This window comes from Eucyclogobius newberryi, unplaced genomic scaffold, assembly GCF_026437365.1.
Source record: "Eucyclogobius newberryi isolate DKJ021-1_F unplaced genomic scaffold, fEucNew1.0.hap1 SCAF_15, whole genome shotgun sequence".
Taxonomy (NCBI): domain Eukaryota; kingdom Metazoa; phylum Chordata; class Actinopteri; order Gobiiformes; family Gobiidae; genus Eucyclogobius; species Eucyclogobius newberryi.
Window position 1 is genome coordinate 19,597,348 of NW_027315779.1, and position 13,727 is coordinate 19,611,074.

Here is a 13,727-nt window from a genome sequence, read left to right on the forward strand (position 1 = left end):
TTATATACATCTTAATTCCACTTAACGCACCATTTTACTCAAGTCCTGCACTTCTTTTTCTTTCGAGTTAAGTACATTTAATTTGGATCAAGGCGCTGTAAAACATGGACACATTTGAAGAATTTTGCTTCGAGTTTAACAATACATCGACTTGAGGTATGGACCAAAATGATACAGTATTGAAAATAAAATACTGTAGTTATTAAAAAAACATTTAAAGCAAAGACTGTTCCCATCCCTTCTCTACAAATAGAAAAAAAAAAAAAAAAAAAAAACCATAAGATTGTCACTCAAACCCCAAAAACACCTTCAGGGTTTGCTTAAGATAAATAAATTGTTTTGTAATTAACTAGATGTTTTGACTTGTTCAAACTACATGCAGTTAAAAGCAAAAAATACAAGGTTACATTGGATTGTGGAATAACTTTAGTCAGAACTTGAATGGAACAAAGACAAATTGGAATATCAGCTTGTAATTTTCCATACAAACAAGTGTATGCAAAATTAAGTTTACTTTTGTGTCGACAGACAAAAATAAAGTTTACTTACGGGTGGATTTGTCCTTTCACCAATGTGCATTTAGTTTGTGTTTACAGTATGCTCATTCATAAAAAAAATCAATTTTTTTAAGTAACAATTTTAGCAAAATAACATGCAAGATCTAGATACAATGCATTGACAGTGAAACCAATTAAAAGTATGGCCCTAGAAAGCCCAAACATTGTTTCAAAAGGCAAGAGAATGTAATAACTGAGGTTTGAGATTTTGTTCCACACGTTTTTTCCTTCTTCCGAGGGCTTTGTCTCAGCGAATGGCAATCAGTCCAACATCAATAAGTTTTTGAATCTTCTGAGCAATAAATGGGTTCTTTAGGTGACTGTAGAATAAAAAAATAATTAACACATGTATTCTTCTGCAATAGATTGAGAATCTAGAACATGGACATACTCGCTAAGAGCCTGTGGGTCTTTTTGCATTTGCTCGAGGATCATGCGCATGGCTGGGTCACTCATAATCTGCTGCACCTCTGGATCAGACATGGCCCTCTTCTTCACTTCTTCTGGAGTGTCGTTCCTCACAGCCTGACCCATCATACAGCGCTGCATGCCTTCTGTGGCCTCCTATGAATACGATCAAATTCAGCTTCATTAAACACCAAATTTGTGGACTTAAGTTTTTTATAAAAACAGAAAAAGATTTGTCAATTAAACCTTTTGTTCATACTTACTTTTGATGTAGAGTCAAGGTCCAGTGCTTTTTGGTATGCATCCATTGCTTTAGTGAAATCTTTCATTGCCTCCAAAGCTGCTCCTTTCCGTGTGTATCCCTTGACTTTAGATATATACATCAAGTATCAATACTTCAACCTACAGAACTACATCGGCCTAAAAATATTAAATAAGTACTTACTGAATGCTGGCTCAAGCCTGATACACTCTTCACAATCCTACAAAAAAAATTATGGCTTTGAGAAATTAATATTCAAAGTTTAGGCAAAAAATATAAATTAAGAAAATACCTTCAAGGCAAGTTGAAACTCAGCCAGCTTTGTGTAGCATGCTGCTCTGTTACTGAACAGTTTGGCATCATTGGGATTTCTTTTGATGGCCTCGCTGTAATGCCTCACTGCGACAGGGTAATCTCCTGAAGATAGAAAGACATGTTAACCATATGGGAAAATAATCAATACAGAACCAACAGTGGAGTCATAGGTCACCTTTCTGGAAGGCTTCATTGCCCTTATTTTTCTCTTCCAAAGCCAAATCAGGGTTTATATAAGCAAGTTTCTCTTCTTCCTTTAGGATTTTCTCTGCCTATAGGGATGAGATAAATGATCACATCATTTTTCTCAAGACCCAAATAGTCTCATACATTTGAATAAATGATCACACCTGTTGACACTTCTTAAGGACATCTGGAATGCGATGTTCCGTCAAGCTCTTATTAAAATACTGAACTGCTTCCTTGTACTTTTCCTGCTTGAAGTAAGAGTTACCAATTCTAGCCAATGCCCTGCAAGTTAAAAATATATAGATTAAGTCCACAACAATGTTTGATGTTACATATTGAACTTACTTGGCTATTTGTCGGTAGTCCTCCCTGTTTTCTCTGCCAACGTCAATGGCCTTTTCGCACATTTCCCTGCACTTTTCCAATTCTCCCATCTCAAAGTACACAGCTAAAACAGAACAAAATTGTAATTTGTGCTACAGTAAACAGGTTTAACAAAATGGACAATTTAAACATTTACAGGCAGCTACCTGCTTGGTTAGAAAGATATGTCATATTAGTAGGATCATGTTTCATAGCTTCATCATAATGTTTCAGTGCAGTTTGAAAATCCTTATTCTTGTAAGCAACATTCCCCAGTTCTTTTTCCTTTAAGGCCTGAAAAACACATTTTGATGATTAGAAAAATGTTATTGTTTTTCAGAATTGGTCACAACAAGAAAGCCGGTGTACAATTTTTTTATTTTCTGGAAGGTCTTCCTCTTTGGGAGGAGGGGGCTTTGTCTCCTTGGGTTTAGGCGGTGGAGGGGGGGTGGGTTCGTCCTCTTCATCCATATCTGGCAGGTTGAGCAGCACAGAAAGTGTGGTCATTACTCTTGGATCTTGTAGCTTCCTGAAACAAATTAACATGTTTTGGATTAGATTACAAATTATAGAAAATATTTGACGTACAAATATGAATACATACATTCCAAGAGCGGAGGGATTATTACGGAGTTGTTCAAGCAGTTCTCTGTAGCTTGGTTCTGACAACAAATCTCGTGTCCGAGCATCCTTCTCCAATTTGTCATACAAGTTTGGTATGGCAAAGGGATTCATCATTGACTTTTCTGTTAGAAAAAAAATTAAATATATAAGGCTTCATTAATCATTAATTGATACTACCAGTAAAACATCCAAAACTAAACAGTCCTTTTTAAAAAAAAAAAAAAAAAAAAAGCACATTCTGTAAAAGTGCCATTAATGTTACAGCTAGTTTCCAATTAAAGTCCCAGGCAAGGTGTGTTAAAACCGCCTAGTGTAGTGGGGACTGTAATAAAGTGATATTTTAGATGTTTGGATACTTGGCCATCACTGCAGTGTGTCGGGTAAGGACAGCAATGATGTTCAGATGAGTGAGAATGAGAACTTGTGCGCACACACACGTTGCATCCCTCTTTCTCTTCCTATTCTTCTGATTTTTACCTGATCCGATGGGGATTGATTCGCTTAGTGGTTGTTGTGGTGGTGGTTATTGTCGTTTTTAAAATGGTGGCTGGCAGCCAACTACAGTGCATTTAGGTGCATTTACCGCTCTAACTCTTCTTCTACTTTGGGGTTTTATGGCGGTTGGTATTAAAGTGTTAAAATCATCTTTTTTTGCGTTTTATGTGTTACATTACCACCACCTACTGTAGTTGTTGTTGTTTTATGGCGGTTGGCATCCGAGTGTTGCATTACCGCCAGACTTTATTCCGTAGTTGTTGTTGTTGTTGTTTTATGGCGGTTGGCATCAGAGTGTTGCATTACCGCCAGACTTTATTCCTTAGACTGTTGTTGCTGTTGTTATTGTTTTATGGCAGTCGACAGCCGAGTGTCACATTACCGCCAGACGTTATTCCCCAGACTTTGTCGTAGTCCTAAAAGTTGTTCTTCCAGTGCTTTGACCTCCAGTGCTTTGACCTCCAGTGCTTTGACCTCCAGTGCTTTGACAAAGCCCAAGAGGTCATGAGATGCCTTTGTCATTGTATCCTATAGAAGTTCCGTAGTTGTTGTTGTTGTTGTTGTTGTTGTTGTTGTTTTATGGCGGTTGACATCCGAGTGTTGCATTACCGCCAGACTTTATTCCTTAGACTTTGTCGTAGTCCTAAAAGTTCTTCTTCCAGTGCCTTGACTTCCAGTGCTTTGTCCTCAGACTCTGTCGTAGTCCGTAAAAGTACTCCTTCCATTGCTTTGGTGTTAAAAAGTCTACGCCGTGCTCGTTGTACGCCACCAACTCTGCCTATACTCTCATCTTCAAAAGCACATGAGGTCATACAAGTGGAATGGAATGCATGTGCCATCATAGAACACCTCATCATGCAATGGCTGGAGCGCCCTCTACTGTTAAGTGTATAGCATAAAACACATACTTTAAAGATCCCATATTATGCTATTTTTCCTGTTTTGTCTACCCTAAGGGTATATTTGGTAAGTGTTGTGCAACACCCATAACATAATAGTTATGAAATATCACCCATACCTTGGACCCGTCTCACAAACCCGGAAAAGCCAACGGCTTGGTTTGAGATTCGCCCCCACCCTTGCGAAGAGCGATCTGGCTCCCCCGCCCAACCCGTGACGTAGTCTCAGCGTGGAGACGGTGTATGTACTGCTCTCACGCTCCATCGTCTGTGCCAGCACTCAAATGTAACTTTGTTGTAAGTTCCACAACACAAGTCCGAAGATTCACAGCGCAGCAGGCTCTCCTATGCAACGTACGTGAAACTAACCGCAGTGGCTCATCCGCATACACACGTGTAGCAACAGTCGATTTTGCATGATATGGGACCTTTAAAAGTAAAACTACAATTTCTACAAAAAAAACTACAATTTCTAAAAAAACAATTACAGAAGAATAAAATCGAAAGTCTAAACATAGAACTGTAGTGGTAATTAACACTTAAAGATACCAACTGCCATAAAAACACCAAAAAAAGAAATGCACCTTTTCAATTGGCTGCCAACTGCCATTAAAAAGTAACTTAAAAAGGTTCAATACCACAATGATTAAAAAAAAAAAAAAAAAAAAAAAAAAACACTATTGATGTTATGTGGGCTTATCCTAGACCTGAAATAGAACTTCTAAAATAAGAAAGTTGGACCTTTCCTGGGTAGTTTTGGAATTGTGTTGATCCAAGTTTTCTCCATATAAATAAACATGCCCTAGTTAATAGTTACCGGCAAGGCGGACCTCGATGTTCTGCAAACCATCCTTCAGCTGCTGGTTACTTGGCTCTTGTCGGATACCCTCATGATAAGTTGCTTTAGCCTCTTCTAGTCTTCCAAGAAATTCTAGCGCTGCCGCTTTGCGGGAGTAGCCCTGATTTTAAAAAGAAAGAAAAAAAGCAAGTTATTGGATAGTAAAAATCTGAAACTATTACATTTTTTTTTAATGATCAAATACAAATAAAACAAATAAAAATCTTACTTTTCCCCAATCAGGCTTGATCTTGATGGTCTGACAGGCATCCTGGAGCGCGTTCTCATAGTTACCCTTCTTGGCATAAGCAGCTGAACGATTACTATAGAGAACATGGTTGGAGGGATCAAGACCTATGGCTTCACTGTAGCATTTGACAGCTTCATCGACATTCCCTGCACTCAGTGCCTTGTTTCCCTGGTCTTTCAGTGATGATACCTACAAAAGCCAAAAAAATAATAAATAAAACACAAGGAGTCACCAAGTCAATAACAAGAACCCCATAGACTAACCATCAGGGGAGTGGACATTCCACTAACAATTGGTTATACATCAGCTGGACCTGACACTTTCAAGTATGTGCTTTAATTGAATTAGTGAAACCACAGAATATTATTTTGAGAAAACCTAACATCCTGTTGTCACACATTCAAAATACATTTATTTAACTTCAACCAGTGTACATTTATATCATTAAATGACCAAAACTGTGGTTTATGGGCAGTGGGTGTATCATTTAGGGCTACATTTTCAGTGCAGTGTTACAGAATCCAACAAACTGGATCGATCTGGACTCACTTCAGGAAATAAGATCTGCCAGGCAGCAGCTGATTTAAAGAGACATGTTAGATGCTATAATAACAGCATATAAAAACAAAATGGATGAGCGCGACAGTTTTTGACACTTTACAGCAGTAACCATGACAGCAAGGCCGTGTGCGTCTTGAAAGATCCTCCGGGCTGAAGCGCCGCATCGCATGTGGTTTTTATCCATGGGTTTATCGGACATAATGCTACAGCAGAGCACAGAAATGTAGCAGGTGTAATGTGGAGAGGAAATCATATAAATAAACACGGTCATCTGACGTACACGCATGGGAATATGATTTTGGACAAAGTAAAACGTCCATGAGAGTGCAATTATAGCGACGTTAGCTAGTTAGCTAGCTAGTTTTTCTTAGCTAAAAAAAATGACTCAAGTTAAGTTGTAGTAATGAATTAGATTAAAACAAAAGGTCTTTCTTTTGCTTTGATAAGAACCCCACTTGAAAAGAACGGTCACAGGCAGGAAGTCATAAGGAAGATGCTAATCATACTAGCTTTGGATAACAATTTATCCAAAACATAAACTGGTTATTAAACGACTTATGGCCTTGAATATCACGAGGCATTATAACTGATTTTCCACGGAGGCTGCATCAGACGTTAATCAGGCAGGAACACATTGCAGCAGGCTAAACGCTAACTAGCGCCCGTGTGATCCGTACAATGAAGTATCAGTAGAAACAGCAGCCCGCTTTGAAATGATTACACCTAAACTAGTAACACGCCACGGGCGAGTACAAACGACATTGAAAGACGATCTAATACACATAATTAAAATGAACAAAGCGCATGAACGTTACTACTCACTTTCTCCATGGTGCATGCATGAGGTTCTTTCCAGAAACTACTGTGAGCTGTAGCGCCTCCCACAGAGAAGCGGACGGCGAATAAGTGTGCGCGCTCGGGCTTCAGGGAGGAGGTTTAAAGCTGCACTCAGGAAACTTCCAGAAGATTGCGAAATGTGTTTCCGCCATGGATCTATTATGGTTTCTGCCTATGTATGTACCATATCTATATTGGTATATATAGAGAACTAAACTCATAAATAAAAGGGGACACATATGAAGAAAAAACTTAAATGAGCTTTTAAAACTTGTTACAATCGTGTTTCTCCACTATTCGTGTGTTTTCACCTACCCCCTATCCCTGCCCACAATATGACTGCACTTAGTTGTGAATATTTAACACATTCAGAAATGTCACATAGTTTTCAAAAAAATTAAAATATGTAAATGAAAATCTGCTGTCACGGTGAAATGCCAAAGATGCAAGTTTATAACAAGGACTTTTAGTTTATTTTAGCTAATTTTGGTCAATAAAATGAGGACAACAGGATGCTTCCATTAGATCAATCAAATTCAAGACCGAAAATGATAGGCTTAAGCTAATTATACCCAAGGACGTCTTTCTACTAAGCTGTTTTAGATCAATATTATGGCTTACCTTGATCCAAATGTAAAATTATGTTTTTTTTTTTTTTTATATAAATGTTTTGCTGAATCGGACAAGTATGTACCTAAAGTGCCTTGCCCAAGGACATACTGATAGTGGCTACTGAGTTGAGCTGGTTTTGCCATTCCTCAAACTCTTTATTTTTATTTTATTTATTGTTATGTAAGCTGAGACACTGCAAACAATCTTAAATTTAAATAAATCAATTTAAAACTTGACCTAAATGCGTGAAAAACTGTATTACAAGTTTTTCATCATGAGCATACATAAATAAGGCTTTTTGTGTGTAAAACGGCCAGAATTGCACATTTAAATCTGAAAAAAATTATAGAGCAAGTTTAAATTAGTTTTTTGAGTAATCTAGATCCGACTGAATATTGGTGGATGCAAGTGGAGTTAATGAAATAATAAAATGTTTTTAGGTGCAGATTGGGGGGGAATTGAGTGGAGGGAAAAAAAGGAGTTTTCCCTATATTGTCTTGCCTTAAACTATATACTACTTAAATTTAAACAAACTAATCCAGAAGCCATTCAATTGTTAATGTCTCATTTACATGAGTAGATCCGTGTTTACAGCACATGGCTGTGCCGCACTTGGATCAACAGCGCTGTAGCTTCTGCTGAAAAGGCCAGGCTTCGTAGAGATTCAGGTATAAACTGTTCTTCTTGTAACACTTTTCAACTTTTTTACACAAACAGAGTGATAAATAGTTTGTTATATATTAAAAAGAACGGATAGTTTTGTATGAATGAATCTATCTTTGAGTTTGAGTTATGCTTATGTTAGCTAAGTATGCTAGCAAAGTAATGCCCAGAAACTGCGACGATTTATCTGGTTAAATGTTCACGTAGACCAATGTGTTTGACTATCTTTAACCTTTGTAAATTGTTTCCAGTTATATCAAGAGTATTTTTTTCCATTCAGACTTTATTCATCAAAAGGGGGGATGAAACGCCAAGAAAACCAAATGCCCTTTCCAACAGGTGCGTAAAAGACCAAATGCCGTCTGTTCTGTTTTTAATCTGATATTGTGTTTTTTTGGCTTTGTACTAGTGCCTCTCTTCAACCAAAAGAAAAGAGCTCGTGTCCCGTTGACATCTGCACCTCCTACAAATGAATCCTACACTTCGAACGAGTACAACGCTGCAGCGCCCTATAAAGCACCAGGTATTATACAAACAGCACTACTTTCAGGATCAGTACTGAACCTTTGTCAGGAGGTGGCGCTAGTACATCACAAATATCTTATTATGCCTACAATCACTTTACGCGACACAATTTAACCAATTTTAACAACGCTCAGGGACAGGAAACTTTGGCTTTTATCATCCACCTGAGCTTGAAAAGAATGTTCATCAAGAGCAGAAAGTCTACACCAGCGCTGGCCCCGGGCCCAGAGCCGCTCCCGCAGTGAGACAGTACACACCTTTGCCTCATCCTTACAAAGCAGGAAACATAAGGTAGGAAACCTGTTTTGAAACTGCAATGCAATTGATTAGCTATTTATCAAAGGGGACACATTGGGCCAAATTGACTTTAATGAGCTTTTACCATGTTCCTCCTCATTATCTTAGTCAAAGTTGTATTTTGATTGATCCATGTATGTTATAGTAATCCTGTAAAGCTCAGAAGATTCCTGTTCTCACCTACCCAACATCCCTGCCCGCATCCCTGTACTTAGTTGAAAAATGAAGACCTAGTGCTGCATGTCAGGCTCTAAAATGTCACATAGCCATAATAAAGCCAAAATAAAAAACGGTAAATGAAAATCCACTGCCTGTTACAACCAAATGTCTCTATGAAGAAGTGGGGCTTATCAGTTTGAAAGGACCTGTTTATATTACTAAGCTATTTTCAGATAATTTTAGCCATACAATGAATTTAAATGTAAAATAATGATCTACTTGCCATAGTTCAATACTAAGTACCAGAAAAAGCATACAATGATTTTGTTTTTTTGTTTAATAATGCCTTGATTTAATTTTATTTAGCCCTAAAATGGAACAAACCAACTACTCAGTGAGACAAAGAGATGTTGGGACAAGTGTAAACCCAGGATATAATCAATATCAACCCTCTCGGAACAACCACAGTTGCCCAGCGAGTCAGCCTGGGTCTTCACAGATGAGCCAGCCGCCCTCGTACAAACGTCCCAATGCGACGTTTAAGTTTTCCCAACAGTCGAGCCGTCAGCCTCCTCCAGCACAAGCAGCCGCTCAGCCCACTCCTCTCAAAGGCCAGCAGCAGTCTAAAGCTTGGAACTTTACTAGCAGCTTCGGGCCACAGCCTCCAGTGGTGGAACAGAAAAAAGGCACAAAAGTGAAGGTAAACAATCATACATACGTTTTTACATGTATATTTAATGGTACATGGTCTTATTATGTTTTTATGTAACAGGCACAACCAACATTTCAGATTAAACAAGCAAACGAGATGTCTCTGAGGATCCTTACTGCAGTTATTGACGGGATGAGACACTGGAGCCAGTTTAGAGACAAAGTTCCATATTTATTTGAGATATTTGGTCAGTGTGTAAAGCTTTTTTCTGCATACAACAACTGCTCTTTAACTATTATGAAATATCTGTTCTTTTTCAGCCACTTTAGACTCTGCTGTCACATTGGGGCAGCACGGAGCAAAGAATTTCCTCTTACGCGACGGAAAGGATGTTGTCCAATGTGTTTACTATGAAAATGTGTGTGTAAATAATATCATCGAACACATGGAGCGTGCGCAATAGACGTTGTAAGATTGAGTAACCTCTGACCCTGGGCCAACAGGAAAAGGAGCTGCCACGCCTCGTTCGCGGTCAAGTCCATCGTTGTGTCGGTAACTACGACCACGTCAAAAATGTCCTTGTGTGCGTTTCCATCAGGCCCGCGCTGCCTTCAGAGCTGAGGAATGCACAAGCGACTGTCAGAGCCTGTGATGCAGAAATGAGAGCGCTGGTAAAGACCTTCAGGGAAGTCTAAGCATGAATAACTCCTGACAGAAAGCAACACTGCAGGAGAATGTTATTAGAAGTTTATACCATGTTATTGTTAACATAACTGAACAATGGAAATGTAATGTATGTTATAAGACATTAAACCCCATTTGTACTTGAATATGTTTGTTTTAGACAATCAGTTACTTGTTTAATGGTCTGTAGTTACAAGCCATTTTATTTGAAAATTCACACCTGGGCAACATTTCAGATCATAAAAGCAAAGAACAATGGCAAAAATGGGCCAGATAGAATAACATGTCAAGATCCAATTTATTTACAGTCCAACATCACAATGGAAAACAAAACAATATTCTACTCTAATAAAACATTTTCACCAGTGCTGAGACTTTACACACAACTGTTAAACAGAGGGAGAAATCCAGTGCAGTCATTCACAGTCCAGCACATCTTCACTGTTCTTTTGTCAGTCTAAAGTTATACATTTTTAGAACATTTGGGACTCTTATTTGGAAATAATTTAACTCATTAGTAACATTAATATGCAGAGATGAAATTGGCAGTGTACAATAATGACATTTGTCCTTGAAAAATAAATGTTTCGAACAAAATGGATGCTGAAAACATACCGACATTTCATCTTATTAAAAGATTATAGCCACATCTGATCATGTTTGAGTGGAGCACAAAACCAAAGAACAGGCCTCACATTTAGTTAAGGATTCATTTATAGGGATGCAAGTTATTCATCTAATTTGTGTGTATTCCAAACAAAAGTGATAATTTAGGAGCTCAGGCTCAATGCCCAGTTGAATGAGGACAAGGCATGTCTGGATTTATTGATAATCAAGTTGTTTTTATCTGGTCTACATGTAATTTGTATAGTCAAAAATGAAGATAACCATTTGATGGTTTTAGAATGGGATCTCAGCTGGGGTTTTCATAAGAAATTACCAAAAAGAAAATTGGATCTTATAAAAAAATATATTTTACCTGCCCCAGATCTCCATAAAATATTCGGCCAATAGAATGTCATGTGAAATTCAGCTATATTGAAATCACTAGATTACAGAGCAAACAAGACATTTTGTCCAATAACTTGTATTTATAATAAGTGTGGTTGGTGTGGCGGTCTAGTAGTGTGAAAGAAAGTGAATGAAGGATTTTAAATGTTTTTTTTGTTCTTGTTATCCGGTCAAAATTATGACAAAGGTTAAAAATATTGAAAAAAAAATATTTCTCTTCTCATAACAAACATCACAAAAATGATTACCAACGTTTTCCTTTATCCTTCTTCTTTGCCATTGCGATTTGCCACAAGGTACAACAACACATCTTCACTCTGAAAAATATTGTTTCCAGTTAAGAGATCATACTGCATCAGGTACAGACAAGACACCTCACCACAACAACAAGTAGAACAAAAATCCATACAATAGGGTCCACAGTTTGTTTTGAGCAGAAAAAGAGGAGACCTGATCATCTTATTTAACACTTGTCTTGATAATGTCAAAGGCACAAAGTGGTCGGATCACATTGAAATGTTCTACCATTAACAAAAGCCATCATGCATTTTTGACATTTTAAAAAAATGATTTCCCTGCCTTTTGCATCGATTTTTCCTGAATTAGTCTTTGTTGCAAAGAGGAAAAGATTGCTTACATTTGACAAGCAGAAATGTACAAATTTAGAGCGTTAACAAAGGAAGGCTTGACAGAACAACAAATGACAACACTGCTTTTATTACATTTCACTTCCTCTTTCCACATGTCCTTTTGGCAGGTCAAAAGCTGGGAGCATTGTCCTTTTCTTTGACATTAATTACACTTTAAGTACAGACATCTTAACCGCCTGGGTACATGGTGAAAGCACTATTTAAAATGTCAGATGACAACTTGCTCCATCCTTGAACTCAACGCATTGCTTTTTAAGTCCATGTTCTATCTATGTACAATCCAATACATTGTTCTCCTGGTGAACATTTCCCAAGGATGTTGCTGCATTGATTTTGAAACCTCACTCATTTTCATTTTGTCCCTCATGGCCATTGATAAAAATCCTAACGGTCATTTATTTTCATGTTGGTGAGACAAAACTGGAATGTAAGATAGAGCTTTTGGAAATGTGACCTTATAAATAATTAGAGACATATTTTGTATTTTACACTGAATGTAGGCCTAAAGCTAAAAAGAAATAAAAAGAAACTAATTTAAACCTGGGGAAGACATTATTCAATTTTTTTTTAATGACTAAAGGGGCTTACAAAACATTTGAGTATAATGGTCCATGTCTTTCCATGGCGAGGTTAATGAGAACTGGGAAAGTACAAAACAACAACTCCTCAGTGCACTATAACAGCGTGGGCAGTGGGGTGGGAGAAAGCTGCTCTTTTGGTGCATATTTGGCAAAAAAGGGCAAGAAAACGGTGAGCATGACGCCGACAATCGCCAGCATATATCCCCAGCCGATCTGGCACTCCCCGGCGTAGTAGATATCAGCGTCTCCGCAGAACGACCGGACCAGGGTGGAGTTGAGGCCGAAGGGATAGACCAGCAGTCCAGACGCCATGATGAACACTGTGAACAGAGGGAGGCAGTTGGTCAGACATGTTGTACTAAAATAGAAGTGTGATGGAATATGTAAATATAACTGCTTTGTAATAAGGTCTCCACTCGTTCAACATTGATTTTGATGGTTTCTTACCACTTGGGGGCAGTAGAGTTCTAAGAGAGAGAAGAGCATGACTCAGATTCAAACCTGTGATTTAGAGAGTTGTGCAGGGCTCCCATACCTTCATTTGTTCTCCGGCTTGTGATTTGTTACTTTGTGTGACTTATATGAGCATAAATCACTTAGTAGATAGTTTTATAAGTCAGACAATTGCAGAGCAAGGCTTTTAATCAATTGAACAAGTGAAGTGTTGCACTTTATGGAATCTGCTAATGCAGGATGATTTACAGCACCTAAAATCCATCCACTCCTTTCAACTTAAAACCTCCTTGGCTCTATAAACAGCCTCTCACAGCATACTTTGAGAGCAATCAGCTGTCGCAAACATCAATGCATCGCCTACTTATACAAACTGAGGCACTTAGGGAAAAATACATTAGTAATAAATATATTTAATAATCATGACACTGAAATATTAACCTCTAAAAACAGAAATCACTTGCACAGTTGCACAACATGTTTTTGATTGTTTAGGTTTTGCTAATTTTAGGTGTTCGAAGGAGTTCATAGATAATAGGACCCCATGGAGATAAAATATTTTGTGTAAATTACCAGCATAATTGCAGCCTTTGTGACTTGATCGCGATGGTGAGTTAAGTGTCTGGTTCTGAATGGACATTAATGGCACTGCTGCAGGGTATCATTACTGCTCTTAGTCATTCTGAGAAGCTCATAGATTTCCTTTCCCAATAGGTGGAACGAACATTTACGGTACTGTTTGATTATTTTGAAACCCACAACAGCAAGCCATAGAAAACAATACAATATTTTTTTACGCAAAATGGAATAAATAATGTCAAGTATGCAAGAAAAGGACAACA

The 13,727-nt window shown here is 37.9% G+C and overlaps 3 protein-coding genes across 6 annotated transcripts in view; 1 reads left to right on the forward strand and 2 right to left on the reverse strand.

Moving 5' to 3' along the window:
• Positions 1-583: 583 nt before the first annotated feature.
• Positions 584-6,725, reverse strand: stip1 (stress-induced phosphoprotein 1). Its single transcript, XM_072446584.1, has 14 exons — positions 6,584-6,725; positions 5,180-5,389; positions 4,930-5,071; positions 2,699-2,840; positions 2,464-2,623; positions 2,262-2,388; positions 2,077-2,179; positions 1,893-2,013; positions 1,718-1,814; positions 1,520-1,644; positions 1,411-1,447; positions 1,229-1,332; positions 949-1,121; positions 584-877 (listed from the first exon to the last, which is right to left on the reverse strand). Exons 1-14 carry the CDS (start codon positions 6,590-6,592, stop codon positions 805-807), a joined length of 1,623 nt encoding a protein of 540 aa, XP_072302685.1. The 5' UTR covers positions 6,593-6,725; the 3' UTR covers positions 584-804.
• A 1,106-nt stretch (positions 6,726-7,831) lies between these two features.
• spata22 (spermatogenesis associated 22) lies at positions 7,832-10,313 on the forward strand. The gene is made up of 8 exons (XM_072446585.1): positions 7,832-7,878; positions 8,154-8,212; positions 8,283-8,396; positions 8,533-8,689; positions 9,221-9,554; positions 9,627-9,753; positions 9,827-9,924; positions 10,010-10,313. The coding sequence occupies exons 2-8, from the start codon at positions 8,176-8,178 to the stop codon at positions 10,199-10,201; spliced, it is 1,059 nt and encodes a 352-aa protein (XP_072302686.1). The 5' UTR covers positions 7,832-7,878; positions 8,154-8,175; the 3' UTR covers positions 10,202-10,313.
• Positions 10,314-10,469: 156 nt separating this feature from the next.
• Positions 10,470-13,727, reverse strand: part of LOC140361021 (LHFPL tetraspan subfamily member 7 protein) — a 104,833-nt gene continuing 101,575 nt past the window's right edge. For all 4 annotated transcript variants that reach the window (XM_072446589.1, XM_072446588.1, XM_072446590.1 and 1 more), the window contains one exon: positions 10,470-12,752. In XM_072446589.1, the coding sequence (XP_072302690.1) occupies positions 12,526-12,752 (227 nt within the window). In that variant the 3' untranslated portion in view covers positions 10,470-12,525. The remainder of the gene's footprint in view (positions 12,753-13,727) is intronic.

Excerpts from the sequence above, each read along its gene's own strand:
- spata22 (XM_072446585.1), top strand. The coding sequence starts at position 8,176 with ATGAAACGCCAAGAAAACCAAATGCCCTTTCCAACAG. Across the intron at positions 9,555-9,626 it reads AAAAAGGCACAAAAGTGAAG|GCACAACCAACATTTCAGAT; the intron begins GTAAACAATCAT and ends TTTATGTAACAG. Across the intron at positions 9,754-9,826 it reads ATATTTATTTGAGATATTTG|CCACTTTAGACTCTGCTGTC; the intron begins GTCAGTGTGTAA and ends GTTCTTTTTCAG.
- stip1 (XM_072446584.1), bottom strand. Across the intron at positions 1,815-1,892 it reads TCCTTAAGAAGTGTCAACAG|GCAGAGAAAATCCTAAAGGA; the intron begins GTGTGATCATTT and ends TCATCCCTATAG. Across the intron at positions 1,333-1,410 it reads CAGGCTTGAGCCAGCATTCA|TCAAGGGATACACACGGAAA; the intron begins GTAAGTACTTAT and ends ATATATCTAAAG.